The sequence below is a fragment of the Oryzias latipes genome, chromosome 9 (assembly GCF_053564925.1).
Source record: "Oryzias latipes strain Hd-rR chromosome 9, Olatipes_Hd-rR_3.1".
Lineage (NCBI taxonomy): Eukaryota > Metazoa > Chordata > Actinopteri > Beloniformes > Adrianichthyidae > Oryzias > Oryzias latipes.
The window spans coordinates 23,367,387-23,385,705 of record NC_136245.1 but is presented as its reverse complement, the minus strand read 5'-3'; the positions used below and the strand labels follow the sequence as shown (position 1 = coordinate 23,385,705).

At 39.7% G+C, this 18,319-nt stretch overlaps 1 protein-coding gene across 5 annotated transcripts in view; it reads right to left on the bottom strand.

Annotated features, from left to right (window-relative positions):
- The window catches only part of vps13a (vacuolar protein sorting 13 homolog A), a 43,338-nt gene that overhangs the window by 7,934 nt on the left and 17,085 nt on the right, over nt 1-18,319 (bottom strand). For 3 of the 5 annotated variants that reach the window (XM_078953054.1, XM_078953055.1, XM_078953057.1), the window contains exons 35-61: nt 15,702-15,846; nt 15,341-15,465; nt 15,061-15,230; nt 14,584-14,840; nt 14,281-14,459; nt 14,055-14,198; nt 13,227-13,436; nt 12,990-13,133; nt 12,785-12,886; nt 12,515-12,697; nt 12,153-12,411; nt 11,882-12,042; nt 11,578-11,681; nt 11,184-11,484; nt 9,625-9,761; nt 8,385-8,685; nt 8,065-8,169; nt 7,711-7,857; nt 6,118-6,249; nt 5,863-5,996; nt 5,287-5,355; nt 3,878-4,010; nt 3,488-3,545; nt 3,027-3,198; nt 2,786-2,939; nt 2,401-2,547; nt 66-147 (exon numbers count right to left, since the gene is read on the bottom strand). In XM_078953054.1, the coding sequence (XP_078809180.1) occupies nt 66-147; nt 2,401-2,547; nt 2,786-2,939; nt 3,027-3,198; nt 3,488-3,545; nt 3,878-4,010; nt 5,287-5,355; nt 5,863-5,996; nt 6,118-6,249; nt 7,711-7,857; nt 8,065-8,169; nt 8,385-8,685; nt 9,625-9,761; nt 11,184-11,484; nt 11,578-11,681; nt 11,882-12,042; nt 12,153-12,411; nt 12,515-12,697; nt 12,785-12,886; nt 12,990-13,133; nt 13,227-13,436; nt 14,055-14,198; nt 14,281-14,459; nt 14,584-14,840; nt 15,061-15,230; nt 15,341-15,465; nt 15,702-15,846 (4,255 nt within the window). The remainder of the gene's footprint in view (nt 1-65; nt 148-2,400; nt 2,548-2,785; nt 2,940-3,026; nt 3,199-3,487; nt 3,546-3,877; nt 4,011-5,286; nt 5,356-5,862; nt 5,997-6,117; nt 6,250-7,710; nt 7,858-8,064; nt 8,170-8,384; nt 8,686-9,624; nt 9,762-11,183; nt 11,485-11,577; nt 11,682-11,881; nt 12,043-12,152; nt 12,412-12,514; nt 12,698-12,784; nt 12,887-12,989; nt 13,134-13,226; nt 13,437-14,054; nt 14,199-14,280; nt 14,460-14,583; nt 14,841-15,060; nt 15,231-15,340; nt 15,466-15,701; nt 15,847-18,319) is intronic. The other 2 variants (XM_078953058.1, XM_078953056.1) reach the window with 1 other exon arrangement.

Genomic DNA, 18,319 nt, shown 5'->3' with positions numbered 1-18,319 from the left:
TATAGTTGAATACGCTGTTCCAAAATATAAATGATGAAAGACGAGACAAGTAGCACTGAACCAACCTGAGTCCATTGTGATGGACTTTGGCAGTTTCACAGGGTAGAAGACGTAAGGGAAGATGGCACTCTGCATCTGATTCTGAATCTGCAGAAAGAATTAAACAGTTTAACTAATAACTAAATGAACAAAAGACACTCCAAACCCCAAAGTGCCCACAAAGACTGATCTAACAAATACACTACTCAGAATAAGTGAGGGGTTCTATGATGTCTCTGACAAGGTGACCTGACAGTCATCAGTGAACAGGACGGTAGACCACTGCTGCACTGTCCAAGTCACATGGTCTTGTGCCCACTCTAAACATTCATGTCGTATTCTTGGTGTCAGTGGTATTGACCTGCAACAGCTGTCTGGCATTCAAGTCAAGCGGTAAAATAGGTTGTAAATGGTTTGTCTGGAAATATTAGTACCACTCACATCAGCTGTGTGGTATTTGCTAAACCATGTGTGAATGCAGATATCCTTAGGAACTGGTCCACATTGTGGTCTGTCACTTGCAGGACTTCACTCCTGGGTCTATCAAGCTCTGCCAGTAGTTCTGTGTCTTGATGCAAGTCTGCGATAACACTTTTAGACACACCAAGTTCACTTCCATCTGACTATCACCAACTGAAGGTGCATTATGGGAAGGTGGCGCTGTTTGTCTGTTAAGCGATGTTTTGTGTTCATGGCTGTTTGAATGAAGAACTTGATATAACTTACTGGCAAAAATCATCTTTTTATACCCACAGAATGTTGAATTGATGCAACATTAAAAATATTTTTTTTCATAAAATTTTTTGGTTTTGGCCCCAATAAGGAAAAGACACTAAACAGTGAGACCATCATGTGGAAAGCACGAAATGAGGTGGGTCTATCACCCCGATACAACTGCCCCCCTGTCCCAAAAATCTGTAAAGTGAAGCAAATATATGACATCGTCTGAGTGATTCACAATATCCCTAACTTATTGTGAGTAGTGTAATGTTGACGTGGTGGTCATTTTTAGAAAACTAAAAAAAAAATCTAACATTTACTCGAAGCCTTAAATCAAAATATTGATAGCATGGCGATATGTAGCGCTGGTAACAAATCAACTAAAGATCCCATAATATAGCAATTCTGCAGCCTCACCGAACACCAGTGTTGACAGATTTGGGGGGGTTTCTTGCCCAATTGGGCAGTTTTGATTTGCTTTGGGTGGGGGGACAAAATTTGGCCGGGTTTGGGCTCAGTTTGGTGGTTTTTGGTTCCTTTTTGAAACACATCACATCAGCCGGGACGTGCGTCAGGAGAGGCTGGTGAGCCAGTGCCTCACTTGTAAACCACCCTCGCCATAAGCAACTAATAATAATAAAAAAAGTGTCCACTAATCTGTTCTATAAATGCCATTTATATGAATGACTTTTAATCCTTTTTATCCTCAATATCGCTGTATTTTTCATGTTCATGTTTTTCATGTACTTCACGATTAAGGCCCAGGCTGCGAGGTGAAACAGCGCACAGACCGCAGACTCGATTGTGTAAACTGGATTGATCACGTGCCGTGGTCATTTTTATTATATATGCAGAAGAAATATTGGTCGCCCTAAAAGAAATTCTGGTGACCCCCCCGGCACTTCAGGAGGGGGAAGCTGTTTTCTGCCGGCACCATCTTAGGGAGCTGTTGAGTTTGACTGGGGACATCTTTGGGTGGCTTCTCCAGCACCCAATTGAGAGCCTAGACCTGGTCCATTGTTTCAGAACCAGAATGAAAAACTGCACTGTTGCTCTTAAAAATGAGGTCCAACTATCATCTAAACTCTCCTCTTCTGTACTTTGGAATAGTTTCCCGGGGAGGATGAGGAGTGTGATTCCTCAGTAATAGGGACACACCGTCCGGTCCTCACCCCCCATTCTATCAATTGAGGAATTTCTTTCCCCGGCTGCCAATGCCCCCAGTCTAAATCAACAGCTCTCCGCCCGTACCAAAAAACAATGCTGGCAAAAAACAAGACTTTAGAGCTCTTTTGCATTTAGTAGGCCCAAGGGACAGTGATCCGAGATCATCACTTTGAGTGGAGCCTGACCAGGGCCCGTAGGAAGAGCCCCAGCCACGAGGCACTGGCATGTGATCCCAAACCTCAGAATGAGGCTCTGGTGACATTTATCTAGATTTTTTATACGCTTAAAGTGGTTTTGAACCACTCCCTGGCTCATCACTGATGGTCTGGGTCTGTCTGCCATTGGAGACCTCAACAGCCCCAGAGAGCTTAGCTCCTAAAACTACTCGAAATTTTCACTTACTCTGTTACTTTAAACTATAAGGCAAAAGTCCAACAAATGTTCACCATATTTCAACACCTACAGTGGTATTACCTGGATGCGATGGATTTTCACGCGGTAGGTACTCTGCCGTGGCGAGATGCTGTATTCCACTTTAATCCCTGGCAGAAAGTGCCTCCTCAGAGGAGCATCAAAGGGCTGCAACATGCGCATGTCCACGCCATTGGATGTAAAGCGGACCTGGGATACCACAAAAAAATTAAATAAAATGTATATGTGTGTGTGTGTGTGTGTGTGTGTGTGTGTGTGTGTGTGTGTGTGTGTGTGTGTATATATATATATATATATATATATATATATATATATATATATTAATGCAAAAACTAATAAACATTTATAACTACTGATAAAAATACATCATATTATTTCAATCTGAAAACAACTTCAAAAAGCAATATATAAAAACCAAAAGTTCAACCTTATAGTTGTTTTCTAGTTCCACAATGGCGTCCTCAATTGGACTAGAATTGATGTACTCTTTGAAGTGTTTTTCCAGCATGTCTCCTTCTTTAATGTTTAAAATTTTCCAGCGCTTCTTCTTCCTGGGCTGGGACTCCCACACCACATCAGAACTGTAACACAACAAGTAAGACAATCGTTATCATCACCCCAAGCTCAGAGCACTGCAACTTCATACTGCCTCAACTCAAGTAGAGTACCAGGTGATGCCAATAAAGGAAACCTCTTGGCTGGTGGTGTTGTTGACCAGAGAAACGCCCACGTTCTGCAGCAGCAGGATGATTTCTTGCTCTGCTGCCTGGATTTTCTCACTCTCACCAAGCAGATTGTAGATGTCCTGATCCTCAGTGAACACCACAACACGCTGGAGACCTTTTCATCAGAAAAAAATATACCCGAAAAAGAAATTTCTGCCTTTTCCATGAGTCAAAACAAAAAAAATTCCTTAATGATAAAGTGCAATTGAATGAGCCATAACCCAAATTTTTAAAAAACAAACATAAGCTTTGAAATGATTCAAGCAAACAATATTTAAACGTGTCATTTACTTGTAGCCGTGGATTGTTTGCTTTAAAGAATATTTGTGGCACTGCTATGTACACAGAACTCACTGACAAATTTATGCAAGAGATCTCTACATTTAATAATTCTCAAATTTTACCTTCAAAAAAGGAAATTACAAAAAGTTTCCGCTCATCTTTCATGTCGTCATGTAGGTCCTAAAAATGTGACAAAAGATAAAAACAATGTGTTAGTAACAATCTGTGCACAAAAACAGTACTAATGTGAATGCTTTTGGCATTAAGGAAGCTTTGCCCTAGCAAAAAAACATTACTTTAACATCTTCCGCTGCAGGCAAAGATTTTTTTTTTGTTAAGAGTCTGATAAAAAAAAGACTTCTTTAATTTTCTTTTAATAGTTAGCTACTCAGGCAAATTAAAGAGCTTATTTTCTGAAGAAAGAATGGTGTAAAGAATTAAAAAAGGACTGATGGGAGTGAGGTTGACGGCATTCATCAGAAACAAAAATGAGTCAGACTTTTGTAAAATACCTCTTCAGTCTTCAGAGTTCCACTGTAAGGGCCACATGTCCAGCAAAGCTCGCGGGAACCAGTGGGATCAGTCCAGGTGTAGTACACTGCTTTCCCAGCCTCCAGCTCCTCCTTTTCAATCTCCTTCTGAGAGCTGCATGCACGCAAAAACACAGTGTTTCAGTAATATTAGCCACAATTTCTTGAAAAATGATGAGAATAATCAATTCCAAAAGTTAAAAGGAGAGGAAAAATGAAAACTGCCACTAAACAGAGGACAAGATCGAGGAGCCCATCAGCTATTGTTCCCAATGCTTTTCCTAGAAGAAGTTTAAAACAGACACCACCAAATCAAGGAAATAGCCTGGAAACAGTATTTCAGACAATAACACAGAAACTGACAAACAGATGAAGAAATAAGCATCATTCCCTTTTTACTAAAAGAAGCAGAAAGGGAATATTCATTGAGACTATGGTCACATATTCCAAAATGCCTTCGCAGGGCGAACTTAATGGAAGCTTTTTGGCAAATATCGGCAGGTGGACACGTGGCGGCATTTGTATTTAGGAGGCGGCAGTCGCATTTCTACAACCCGCACAGAGGTTTAATAAAAAGACAAATTAAACGGCATGTTTTTTTTCCCCCCACTCTGTGGCCGCCCAGGGACATTTGGAGGTTGTGCTGTGGGAGTAGAGTGGCAGGCGAGTGGAGGGCGGTAACAGCGCAATAATTGACTGATAGGAGGGTCTCCAATGACCTGATTATCGGTCAATTTCTGATTGCCACCCTCCAGCCCCCCCTGCTGCCATCCCACTGCCACCGGCCGATACTTGTGACCTGCATAAGCAAAATCCCATAAAGTAGTAGCATTGCCAAATAATTTCTACTTCTACAGAGAAATATGAATAAACAGAATTCAAAAGAACAACTGTAAGGGTAAGTATTTCTAAATTGCTCCTTTTATTTTGCTCCAGTGATTTTGGAATAATGCAAATGCGCATTTCAATTCATTACCGGTATATGTGGGATTTGATTTGGAGCAATGGGGCACTTTAAAAAGGAACAATTTGTAGAGCAAATCAGTATTTAGTTTGTTCTCCTCTGACTACAACTTACGGTAAATGTGAAAACCAGAAGATGTGAGAAAACTTTCTTCCATGCTTTTGCCAGATCACATCCAAGTGCTTCTTTTTAACAATATTTGGCTTGTTAGTTATTTTAATTAATTTGCTGTTACCTTGACTCTATTTCTATATTAATCCACCAGTAAAATCTTGTGCCGGGATTCATGTAATCCACGTTCAAACACGCCGTTTGAGTTAACCTTTTACAAACGAAGTATCTTTGCAATTTATCTATAAATCCTTTGATTTCCTTTCTCACAAATTCAGAGTGTGTTAGAAAAGTTTCAGCTTTCAAATATTTCTACCTGTCCTCCTCCAATGAGAAGGAAAGGTCGAGCACCTCGTCAGCCACCCACGAGGTATTTGTCCTGGCGCTGCATGACCCATACAACAAAAATAAACAGTCAATTATCCGTAGCTGCACAATTGAATTGGAGATCCTTTGTGACTAGACAAGGAATTCTTGTACAAGGGACCTGCTGTTTCCTGTCAGTAATAAAAGCACATTTTAGTCTCAAAAACATGCAGGAAAACATACAAATGCAAACTTTTTGCATTTAAACTGTTCATGCAGTGTGATGAGTTTGTGACAAAAATCAGGAATCAGGAAATCTTTATTGTCATTCTACACAGGGATAAAATAAAATGGTGTCTCTGGTCCCGGACCAGCTGAGCGATTATGACAGGGAGTAAGAGACGTATCAGCGTGATATATTACGATTCCTATGATTATTGCACAGGTTCCTATAATTACTGTACAGTCCTGTGGCTTTTGCAACAAATATTTAGCACAGGGGAAAATAAATAACATAGCACTGCTTTTCAAGTTGTCCGTGAGAGGAAATTTTCCTTTTTCGTGTTTTTTCTGTCTACTTTCTCACCTTTGGTTGAAATAAAGAGTTTGATCGTTGGTATGGTTGATGATAAGAAAGGGGGCTGAACCGTCCCGATACTCTGAGAATTGGATTGTGACTAAGTGCTCCGACAGATTCACATCCACAATGATGCCGCCCAACTACATTAAAGAGAAAACACAAAGCAGAGACAAAATTCTAGTTAACAATAAAATAACAAGGTTTCTTAACCCCCCCCCCCCCCCTGAAACCAGTAATTTCACCATCAAAATATTTACTCACAGAGTCATTCAGATGCAGCAGCAGGGAGTTCTCTTGTCGTGTAAAGTCAACTTTTAGTGGAGGAGTCAAACAACCATCTACTTTGATCTTTAGCTTCTTCGTACCATTTTCAGGCCAGAATGGGGTGGCTGGCTGTATAAAAAGACAACAAATTAAAAAAAATATTTGATTTCATCTTTACTTCACTTCCATTATTAAGTAATTTGAATTATGTCCAGAGAACTATTTACTATGTAACAGTTCTGAGACAGCTGGTCTCCAAATTCACCAACCAACCAAGTAAATATACACATGTACCTGACATAAATAAGTCATAGGAAATAAACTATTTTATGTCTTCTACCATTAAGTTTTACCTCTTCTTGCTCAAGTTTGGGTCAGATGCTCTTTCTGCTCCTCCTGTGTCATTCCTAAAGTTTTTCCTGTCCTATCTACCCCTCTTAGCACCCGTGCCTGTGTTTTTTTTATTTTTATGCACCCTTTCTAAAGGCTTTCTAACTCTGAAAATGGATTTGATAACCTAGTCTATAAATTCAATAAACATTTTTTCCACGCTAATGAACAGGAAATGTGACCCTCACTTCCTGGATGGTTTTTCCAACATCAGCATTTTTTGTATTGTGCATTTTCTGCACTAGTGTGGTTTGTTTTTTTCCTTCACCTACATCAAGGATCTGCAATCTTTTACATTTAAAAAGGTCGATTTATCCCTGCCCACAACCCCGTAGGAGCCACAAAGTCTCATTTCAACCATAAGTAAAATAAGAAACTGTTTTGTATTTATGTTATTGTTACTATTAAGATAACCATAAAAGAAGAATTACTTTTTAACAGAAAAATAGAAGACATCCTGTGTCACATAGGATCGTCTTAATGCAGCAAATGTAGTATAATGTAATGTCAGCACAGCAGCGTTTAAAAAGCTGTTGATTATACAGTTTGTGGTGTATCTCAGCCAGAAATCTAAACATCTAAACAATCCAAAATTAATCCGTATTTTTCTAACCATAAAGTGCACCTAAAATCCTTGTATTTATTCAAAAATAGAAAGGCTGCATTATAACCAGGTGCACCATAATTCTGGTTGTGCTTTCTGACTTTCAACTGATAATTTTTGGTACACGGCGCACAAACGTCAGTCAAAATGCTTTAGTTTGACTTGTGAAACATATTGTCCTTCAGCTGTTTCTGAATATGTTAAATAAAGTTTGAGTTTGATGTCTTTACTACTTTACAGTTAAAATTTTTTAACGTTTTAGTTTTCTTTAACCAGTGAGCCACAATGGAGGGGTAAAAGAGCCAGATGTGGCTCTGAGGCCATATGTTGCAGACTCCTGCCCAACACTATGCTCTGATGTGAGCAGAGCGCATTTGTATTTTTTGCCATCATCATTATCCCTCTCCTCCTTCATATTATCCCCTCCCCCTATTTCTTATCCAAGACTACCAGCTCCGGTGAGGTTGGCTATCCTCATGACTGCTCATACGGTTGTACGATAACTTTTAAGAGCATGTCGAACTTTCCATGTCTACCCTTCCGGGTATTTGAAAAACTTTATTTTCACATACAAAGAAAACCATGAACACTCTGACCTGTTCTGGATTGATCTCTGTCCAGGTGTCTCCTTCATCCTCACAAATGAAGATTTTGTACTTGGTTTTGTTGACCAGCGTGTAAAATGGCACAAAGGTCACAATGCGGGTAAGACTGAAACTGCTGGCATTGATCTTAACACCAACCTGAAAGAGATAAACATCCCACAAAAATGCGACAGAATGAGCAAGATTTATTTTCAAATCACATTTAAAATAAAGGTTTCGTTGTGCATGAAAGAATTAGTAGACTATATGGTCCGTTAAATACACAGCATGCCTCGCTATAAATTCTTCTGTTTGATACCACTTCTTTTGTTTTTCAAAAAGCCTATTTTTGGCCTAAAATCTTACCAGGTAATCTTTGTGTATGCCTTTACATTTCACTTTTCCATGGCTACCAACTGTGTCCAGGGAGAACTCATCTGACAGTTCACTTTCTGAGATCATAAGACGAACCTGAGAGTGGACAAGAATGAAATTATACCAAAAAAGATCATTTACAAAATAAGGAAGAGCAATTATGTCATGGCTAAAACCCTTTTTTCATGAAATCTACAAACAATCCACCAAAACATATTTACTATAAATCAAGTGTCTTTCAAACTTCAGTTTTTTCAGCAATAACAACAATTCCATCACAGTAAATTCTAATGACCCTTCTTCTTCTGTACCTTATTGTTTCGCAGGAAGTGTCGAGGTTTAAAGGAGAAGAGCAGGGGCATGTCGTTGTTTTTGGTGAATGCATGTTTATGATGAATATCATCAGCGTTGTACTGCAGCAATCTGCCGGTCTTATTCATCATCCAGTATGGGGAATGTATTGCAATGGCTGTGTGTCCAGAATCATCCTTTACATGCACTGCTATGTCCAACTCGGCCTTCTTCCTCTCTGTCCCCTCTACATACTCATCTTCCTCTTCTTTAAGAGACTGGAATACGATGAAGGAGATTTCCTCCTGGTTACTGCTGATACTGTAAGACAGGACAAGCCAGTTATAATAGCCTTAGGAAAAGAAATGGTTTATGAAGAAATAGCTACACGATCAAAACAAAAGTTCTTATGTCTTAGACATAACTGCCCTTTCGGGTGGATGCAGTCTGTCTGCAGGTGAAAAATGGGTTTATATGCAAGTATTCTGCAGGATATATCACGTTTGTAGACTGTTTGGTTCATGCACATTTTTTACTGAGTGAATGCAGCAAATGACAAGTCACAGCCAACAATTAAGCAACACATAAATTTAGGTTAGGGTGAGGAATGAGGAAATTAGACAATCAGACTGTAGTTTGCGTGGACATCCTACAGGTGACCTACGGGTCCTTACCCAGCCCCATGGATGCAGCATTTGTGTACAGTCAGTAAGAGGCCAGTGCAAGCACCTTAGTAACTTGTGTTGGGTGAGGGCACCGTACGAGAGCATCACCATCCGTCATGAGTGTGTGTAACTTAAATCATCCTTACAAATGCTTCACAATACAGTCACCACACACAAGGGTCACATGTTCCATTTTAATGACTTCTCTTAAGGTGGCCACACAAGCCTCAAGGGGAACTGCAAGACAAAGCTGCGCTCCCCTTAAGATGCTGCCGCGCCTGTCTGCGACCCTCCATGGGGTCGGACAACTCAAAAACCCGCTGAACCTGTACGGCTTGACCCCCGTATGGGTATATGTGACTAAGGCTAAATTCAATTCAATTTTTTTTGTATAGCCCAAATCCACAACAACAGTCGTCTGGATGGGCTTCGTATCGGTAATTGAAAAAGTAAAATATAAAATCAAAAGGATCATGAATACATAGAATTCAACAGGAAAATACTAAATTGTTCTAACAAACTGACTAAATTGGCTGTAAACAGCAAACCCAAACAACAAGTGCATTCAAACTGCATGATAATAATTTAGCAAGACCTGTATTCAGAGGACCAATCCTGAGACAAGTAGTCGATTAGACGTAGTTCCAGTTGTGACTGGTTGATGACGGCAGTGTGAAGCTGAGTAGAGTGACCTGGTTTCAGAATAGCTTCAGGGGCAGAAACGCCAGTTTCCTGCAGACAAGAAGATTGACAATGAAAAGTGAACAATTAAATTGTACTGTATTTTCAAAACTTAAAGGAACACTTGAGCTGTGTATTGGGAAGAGTCTGGCGATACAATATGTATCGTGATACATCTCAAGTGTCAGGAGTGAAGCATCCGGAGCCCACTACAAAGCACCACAATCTGTATTTTTATATGGTACTGGGAGAAACATGGCACAGAGTTTCAGCTCGGTACTATCCCAAGCAAAAACTAATTAGTACATCATTACACAAACTGTGAGGCTGAGTGAACAGCCTTTAGCCTTTAACACAAGCTGATTCTTGTGAGATATTGCTGTTTTGGTGCAGTGTAGAGCTGCTCAAAGAGGCTCAATGTGCTTTGCTGCCAACTAGCGGTCGGGGGTTTAAGTGGAAAACAAGAGTCAGACCCTGAAGGACGCTCATAAATACATAAATATCGTCTTGACAGCATTTTAAATCGATAAAAGTCCTGCCAAATGAAGGATCGCGATATCTCCAAATCAATTATTCCCTACACTAATTAAAAGCATCAATATTAAAAAAAAAAATGACAGGGCGCCTTATGATCCTGGAGCAGTTTATTTATGGATTCATTCAGCTTGTGCTTACTTATGTTGAACTGATTTTGAGGGGTACACTGTGCTCTGCTAAAATGTCAGTCTGTTGTTTTTTTAAGAGTTTCAAACAAGGCTGGGTATTATTGGGAATAGACTAATCCGGCTAATGTGCCAGACTGCATTTCTTTTAATGTGTTTCTAACAAGGTTGGAAGGTACAGGTATTTTAAATACTTTAGTGTAGCTGACATCTAGCGAGTCAAAAACAAGAATTAGAATAACTGAACGTAGTTAAAAAACTTTGACTGACAGATGGACTTTTCCCTTTCCTTAATGCGCCTTATAGATGACAGTTCAAAAATGGAACCTTTATTGTGCCTTACAATCTGATGTGCCCTATAGTGCAAAACATACAGAACATTTTTTTTAAATAGAAAACCTAATTGCACAAAAGTATTAAAAAGCGATTGCAACGTTACTATTCATCATTTTTACATAACTTTTTGCTTCGACTTTAATATTGCTTCATGCAAAGAATAACTTCAATGGAATTTTTTGTCCTTCAAATTTTTAAAAACCTCAAACATAGCTTTCCACGTGGAAACCTTTAAAACAGAGCTTCTCAAACTCTGGTCTTCGAGATTTACTACTCTGTCTATTTTACAGTTCACTCTGCACTATATTCTTCTGATTAGCTGAATCAAGCGTCTCCTCGTTCTGATTGACTGAACGCACTTTACCAGGTCATCGGTCGCAAGACATGCAGAAGGAGCTGGAAAACTGGAGTACATAAGTTTGCAGAGCATTTTTGCATATAGATCATATAAGTATTGATTAGCATACAACCCTACCTTCAGCCTGTAGGTGATTTGGTAGGGCAGCTGGTTGTGAAGCAGGACGGAAGGCCACAGGTGAAGCACAAAAGGAACATCATAGTTCTCACCCGCATCTCCAGTGTTTTTGAATGTCACTGTATCCTTTACTGGCACAATGTTGACTATTATTTTAACCCCCTGATCCCCATGGTGACAGCATGTCTGCTGAAAGTGAGGGTTGTTGGAATCTTCATAGCTGAACCCCTCAGAACACTCAAACTCCTCCCTCTGCAGACCAGAATCACCTTCAGTTACTGGCTGAAGACTCAGTACAGACCTGTAAAAATGAGGTGAGAATGAGAGCGCTGGACACCTACAGAAGACTGAATACAAACACAGTGTAGAAATGAGCACATATTAAAGTGTTCACCTGTATGAATCCAGAGGCACACAGAACTCCTCATTAGGCAACGCTATTCCCAGACAAGCAGAATCGTCAAAAACTTTAAATGGGATTGAGAAATGATTGATAATCTGAAGGGAAAGAGGAATAAAATAACATAAGAAACACTGAAAAAATGTTGTACATCATAATAAATTTAATAAAGCATCTACAGCATTAGTATAGGTTGAAAGTGGCTTTGTAACCCCAACGTGTGCTACCTTGGGAGGTCAACTTGGGCAAAACAGGAGGAAAATAAATATTTGCAAAAAGAAAAAAAATTGTGATATACCTGGAATGGAGAACGTATTTTCACAATTTTGCTTCCGTCCACAGAGGAAATCTGACAGACCAAGAAACGGGTAACCCTCGAGTCTTTGTGCATCACACTGTACATTCCACGGCCCACCTTAATCAGAGGGATCACACTGGTAGATGTGTGGCCCACAGGAGCTGGACAGACATAAGAGTTATAAAATACACAGTAAAGACACATTAAAAAACTCCTAAAGAAACAATAACTGTAGAGCTCTGTGTACATCCCAACTGCAAATGCAGCTTACTAGGCTGTATGTAGTAGTCTTTTTCACTCAATGAGATCATGGCTGAAAACTGGTCAGAGTCAGGTCTGGAAGAATAGTTCATCCTCAAGGTTTCATCACTCTGCAGTGTCACTGCGTTGTTGGTGGTTTGCTTGCCAACCAAATGAAACCTCTTGCTGAGTTGGAGAGATACTGGCAGGCCAAGCATATTTTTTACCACAAACGGAGCTTCATCCTTTTGGAAACTGTCTGCGGTCTGTTTGGCAGCCTCTGAAAATGCCTGATTAAAAAACAAAAAAATGCATTTGTAAAAATCTTAAAATAGCTGTAACCATGAATACCTTCAGTGGAAAAAGATGAAAACGGTTTTTCAAGCTCCTTACTTTGCCAAGATTACTCAGCATGGACAGCCCACAATTTGTTAGAGTGATGTTGAGCTGGTCTTTACTGTTGAAGACAATGACTGTTTTATAGTCTGGGAGATTAAAATCCACCTCATCTGCAATGTCAGACAAATTCATTGGCTCATTTCCAATTGGCTTCTTTTTAAATGGCTTCTTTTTCATCTGGTCACAGGATAACAAAATGTTAGATTCATTATGTGGTTTCCTTCTATGACTGCAAAACACATGAATATTTGTAAATGTATGTGCCTTCAGCTCAAGTGTCCATGGTCTGAAATCTTCCCCCGTCTCATCTTCTAGCGGCTCCAGAAGAGGCTCCCACACTCCCATCATCTCATTGTAATAGTGAACCTAAGGAAAGGAACATTATAGACAGCAAACAAAGACATCCTATAGAAGAATTCTGGGTAAAAGAATAAAATTAGTTAGACACTCTTTTTAATTTATTTTTTACCTCCAAGTCAAATTTGCTTTTCAAGTTTATGAGTGTGGTCCAATTTTTCACATTTCCATCAAAGGAGGACTTGGCTAGAAGCATGGGGACTGTATGGTGCCCCACTCCAGCCTCCAGGGTCAGACAGATGGAGTTTATAGTCACCTGAAAAACATAGTCTGTCATGTGATACAGTCCATTTCCTTATTAAAACACACACCAAAAAAAACAGTATGAAAGCAATGCAAAGCTAGGTACCTGTAGCGACTCTCCTTTCGGTATTAGTGGAACCAAAGACTTTGTGTCTTCATCACTATTCTCTTCCAAGAACCACATTTTGAGCTCTTTCCAGCTCTGCTTCTCCCAGAGCTTCACTGGAACAAGACTGCGCTCCTCCTCATGTGTCTCTGTCGTAGGAGTCAGAGCTGACTGGATAGTAATCACTGTATTGATGATAATAGGAGATACCTGAAAACACAATAAAGCAGCACAAAAACACAAAAGTGGTAAAGAAATTAGTAGGGGTGTCAAATTATTGCGTTCATCGCGATTAATCAATTAAAGACAAATTATTGCGTCTTTTTTTTTGATGTTTTGTGTAGTTCAGTTTTTTCTTAATTGATCGAGATTGGGGGAAAAAATCCCATGTCGATGTAAAAGTCGGGAGTCTGTTATATTAGGAGAATTTCAAAAAGACAATTTTTTAGTTGTAGTTTGATCTTTTACTGCACCACAATGTCATGAATTTAAATGAAAATATCTCCAAATGAGGCATTTCATAGCAATTAGCTTAAAAATATCTGTGGATAAAATGAAATTAATTAGGTTATTACAGGATTACTTGATTGGAAAGAAAAATGAATCGCATGACTGCACACCAAATTACCGTACTTAGTATTTAGTCTTCACCAAAGAAGTCTTGTCAGTTACATTTTTTCTTTTCTCCACATTTTACCATAAAAAACAGATTCTTTTAAAAAGCTTCTAATAGAACATGCTTTGTCTACTTGTGCTATTTGAAAGAAGAAAATTCAAATGAAACACTTCAATGTCATAATTGTTAAAGGCACTGCAGAGAAACATTACCTTCAGTGAGAGGGCATTGATGGAGACCTCCATGACCTGAGGTGCGTCTGGATGCTGAGAGCTTTGAAAAAACACTTGACAAGGTTGCAGAACAGTGGTCATATTGTTCCCTCTCTTTGATGTTAAAAAGGGACAGGCCATAACCTAAATGACCAAAATCACATTCATTACTTTTTTCAGGTAAGAAAGAAATATAATTTTAGTAAATGTTATAGAAAATTCAGACCTGTAAGTCTTTGATAATTGCAGTCATCATCTGTCCATCTGCACCATTTTTCATATCTAATTCACATTGTGTTGTCATAACCAGGGCTGGAGCATCAGCACGAGACAGGTCAGCCACAAAAACAATCTCTGGGTTTCGCACCACAACATTCATCTCCGTCTTTGACACTGGAGATGTTCCTAAATTTAGATCAGATTTATATATCATACTTAACAGATACAATAAATAAATATAATCCAGAAAAAAATTGTCATATTTAAAGCAAAATGTAAACACAAAAGTTTTTTTCTTTCCTTAACTTACCAGAGTCTTTGGAAGCAACAGATGAGTTAATGTTCTTTTTTTCTCGAGCACCAGCTGTGCTCTTGGCCTGTGGCCCCTGAGCAAAACCCTGCTGGGTGGCTTTGAGAAATACATCTGCCACTGTGAGGAGGAACTCCATGCTGGCACATAGATACAGGTCCTGAACCACTGTGTCTATCGTTGTGCCATCATGCCCTTGTCGATAGTTCACCTCCATCATCGTGTTCTGCTCTGCTCCAGGACGCATTGCCACCATTCTGACGGTAAAATAAAAAGTTGCAATTACAAAAAAGGATTAAACATGATTTGACTTAATTTTTTGTATAAACAGAATAGCAACAGCAAGAAAAAAAAATCTGTTGGAGCTGATGGATCTGTTGCTGTTGGACTAATTCAATCCATCTCATTCTCTTCTGTGAAACTAAGAAAACAGCTAAAAAGAGTTCTTAGTTTCTAAATATGGAATAGGTCTTAAACCTTGAGGTGACCATCTTGATACTTGGTCTCTTGTCATCCAGCTGGCAGGCAGTGAGTTGGACAAAGGCTTTCATGGAGCTGTCTGAGAACATTTGAACAGAAGTGGAGATGGTGCCCAGAGTGAACTCTGCCAGCTTCAGCTGCTCGTGATGAAGGTCCAACATTTCCATCTGCACAAACAAGAAAACATGTTCTAATGTCTGCAACACCTATAATGGAGATGGAGAGGTCTATGGTGTAATGAATGTTTATGTGAAGGTGTAATTCGAATTTAGCTCACCTCATTCTTGTTAGGACTGTGCAGGACCACTGTCATGGAGTCAAACTTGAATTCTAACTTGAGTGTTGTTTTGAGCTTGACGTATTTTTGGGTCTCCACAACAGCTGCTGTCACCACAATGTTACCTACAGGAATACAATCACACCGTTTTTTTACTACATTGCCCTTTCACATTCAAGATATCAAGTGAATTAGTCAATTTTTCTTATTTTTGACAAGCTAAAACAATTAAAGGATTTTTATTTTCAGTAAAGAGGAATATTTTATAACTTTGCTTTTAAAAAGCAGAACTAACTAATTGTTATTTGTTTATTTTAAATGGTAGAATTTTACGCCAAAGGCAAACACTGCAAGGCCTTACTGCTATCAGATCCAGAGGCTCCAGAGTTCTGGGACTCTTTAGCAGAGGGCAAATCAGGTAAAGGTGAAACTGCGTCGGACTTCTCTGACAGGTTCTCTCCAAGAGTCCTTAAGACCACAATCATGTCATCCTGGCAGAGTATCAACTGATGGAAGCAATAAAGTTCACCATTAAAACCATACAAGGAAATCAGAGTTTTATTGATCATATTCATGAGTGACAAAACATCAGTTACTAACAAATAAATTAGTATAGCTTAAAGGATGGAATTATTCATATACATTGTTGATTAATCCAACCATCTGCCTTCTTTCGCTCATTCAGGACTGAGTTTATGGGACAGTAGTCTGAGCAAAAATCCTCAGATTTAACTCTCTCCTCTGGGTGAATCCTGAAGCGTTCCCAAGCCAGCCAAAAGATATGTCTTTTCAAACAAGATCCCTTCTGCCCCTGGCTGCCCCTAAAAAATCTGTCCATAAAGATTATTAACAAAACCAGAGTCCCACATGCACCAAGAACCAAACTGATCTACTGCCGACAATGCAATCCAAGCTCCTGCTCTGATCATACAGGGACCAGATGACCCTGAGTAATGCACCTCCAACTCTATACTCACAAAGAACCCTCCACAAGACACCATGGGGCCAGCAGTGGTGCAGAGGTCAAACAGTCAATTTCTGATCAGAGGATCACAGGTTCCTCCCCAGCCTTGACCGTCCATGTGTTGAATTGCCATTGGGCAAGACAATAAGCCGCATACTGCTCCTGGTGGTTAAAATTAGTACGATGTAAGGCAGCTGAGCTACCATCGGCGTGTGATTGTGTGTGTGCATGGGTGAATGGGACTGTGACTTGAAGCTCTCTGGGCCTTAAATCAAAGTATAAAAGTGCTATATAAGTATACAATCATTACCAGTAGGGACGTGGTCCAAATCCACAAAAGACAAATGGATTGGACGAGTGAACATGCACAAACACTTCAGCACCCTATGGAGAGTGTAGACTAGGGATGGGTATCGTTAAGATTTTAACGGTACTACTACTCTTATCGATACTGCTTATCGATCCGGTATTTTAACGGTACTCTTATCGATACTTTTTGAGGACGAAAAATAAATAAATAAATAACAAATTAAGAACATAAAGTGTTTTATTTCCTCATTATGCAACAACACTGTTTTTTAACAGTTAACAAAAAATGTTACTTTATACATGAGAATGTTCCAGACAGGATATTCATTTTAATTATTTAATCTAATTATTTTTATTCTTTATGAGCATGATGTTTCCTTTGATCTTTTGTCCATTTTCCACAACCTTAAGTTGAATAGACTTTTCTGTCTGTCAAACACCAGAGTTAGGATTGAGTGAGATGATGGAAACAAATTCACTTTGATGCAGACTCCTTTTTATTTATTTATTTTTGTTTAAATCCAGTAAACCCAATAAATTATATTAATTTTACGGATAACAACTGTCATTAGTCATTAATTATTATTAAGTATTAGGAAGCAGCTGATAGTGTGTCACGGGTCTGGAATCATAAGCGGTGAATCTAAGCCCCGCCTCTCTACCTGTTTGTTTTGTGTAGAACACACCGCTCCAGCGTGTTCTGCACAAACAGCGCAACATGCGGTCATCGTAGCAGCAAGGTGACAGCATGGTAGGGGCTCCTTGATGCAAACTTCATTAATTTTACGCAGAAACGGGTGTTCTTAGTCTAAGGCGCTCACGTGTCCCCTACGAGATCGCCACTGACTGTGTGTGCGCTGCCTTGTCTTGTGTGTGTGCACGCGCGGCGCGTGCTGTCTGAACAACAGCCCCGCCCCCCTTGCACACAAATAGACAGACAGAGCTCTCCGCTTCAACGAGAATACCGAAATTAATACCATCATTAATTAACGGAAAATTGACTGACTTGGTGAGTTAAATATGGCAGATAACGCTTGTGGGACACAAAAATAAGAAAAAGTATCTTCTCCAGTACCGATAGTAGAACCGTTCAGGTCAGATCTTAACGATACTGCGGTCTTGAAGAATGTGGCCCCATGGCTGATTCAATACCGGGGCACGGTACCCATCCCTAGTGTAGACCTCATCCATTGTTTCATGACCAGGATGGAAACCCAATTGTTTTTTTCTGAATCTGAAGTATTTCTTTGAGGCTTGAAGTCCTTTTCCATAACCTCATCGAACTCTTCCCTTGTCTGAGTATTTGCCTCCACAACAGCCCAGGCTACAGCTCATTTATAAAGTCAATCTTTGTTCTCCTGCCTAGGGTTTCCTGGTGCCAGGTGCAATGATGGACACCCTTGTGTTCAAAGAAGGTATTTGCTATGGACAAACTGATTAGCAGAGAGCTCCAACAAAAGTAAACCCCTCAGGGAGGCCATTCCTTCCAATCACACCCTTCCAGGTACCACTATCATTGCCCACAGGGGTTTTGAAGTCCTCCATGAAAACAGTGGAGTCTTCAGTTGGGGCGCTTCCCTCCATAGAGGCACCAACTCTAAACTGCTGTCTAGTCTGTAGGCAAAAAACCAGTAAGAAACCAATACTCTGCCTAAAAGCAAAGAGACACAACCCTCTCTAACTCAAACATCACTTTGAGGCCAGGC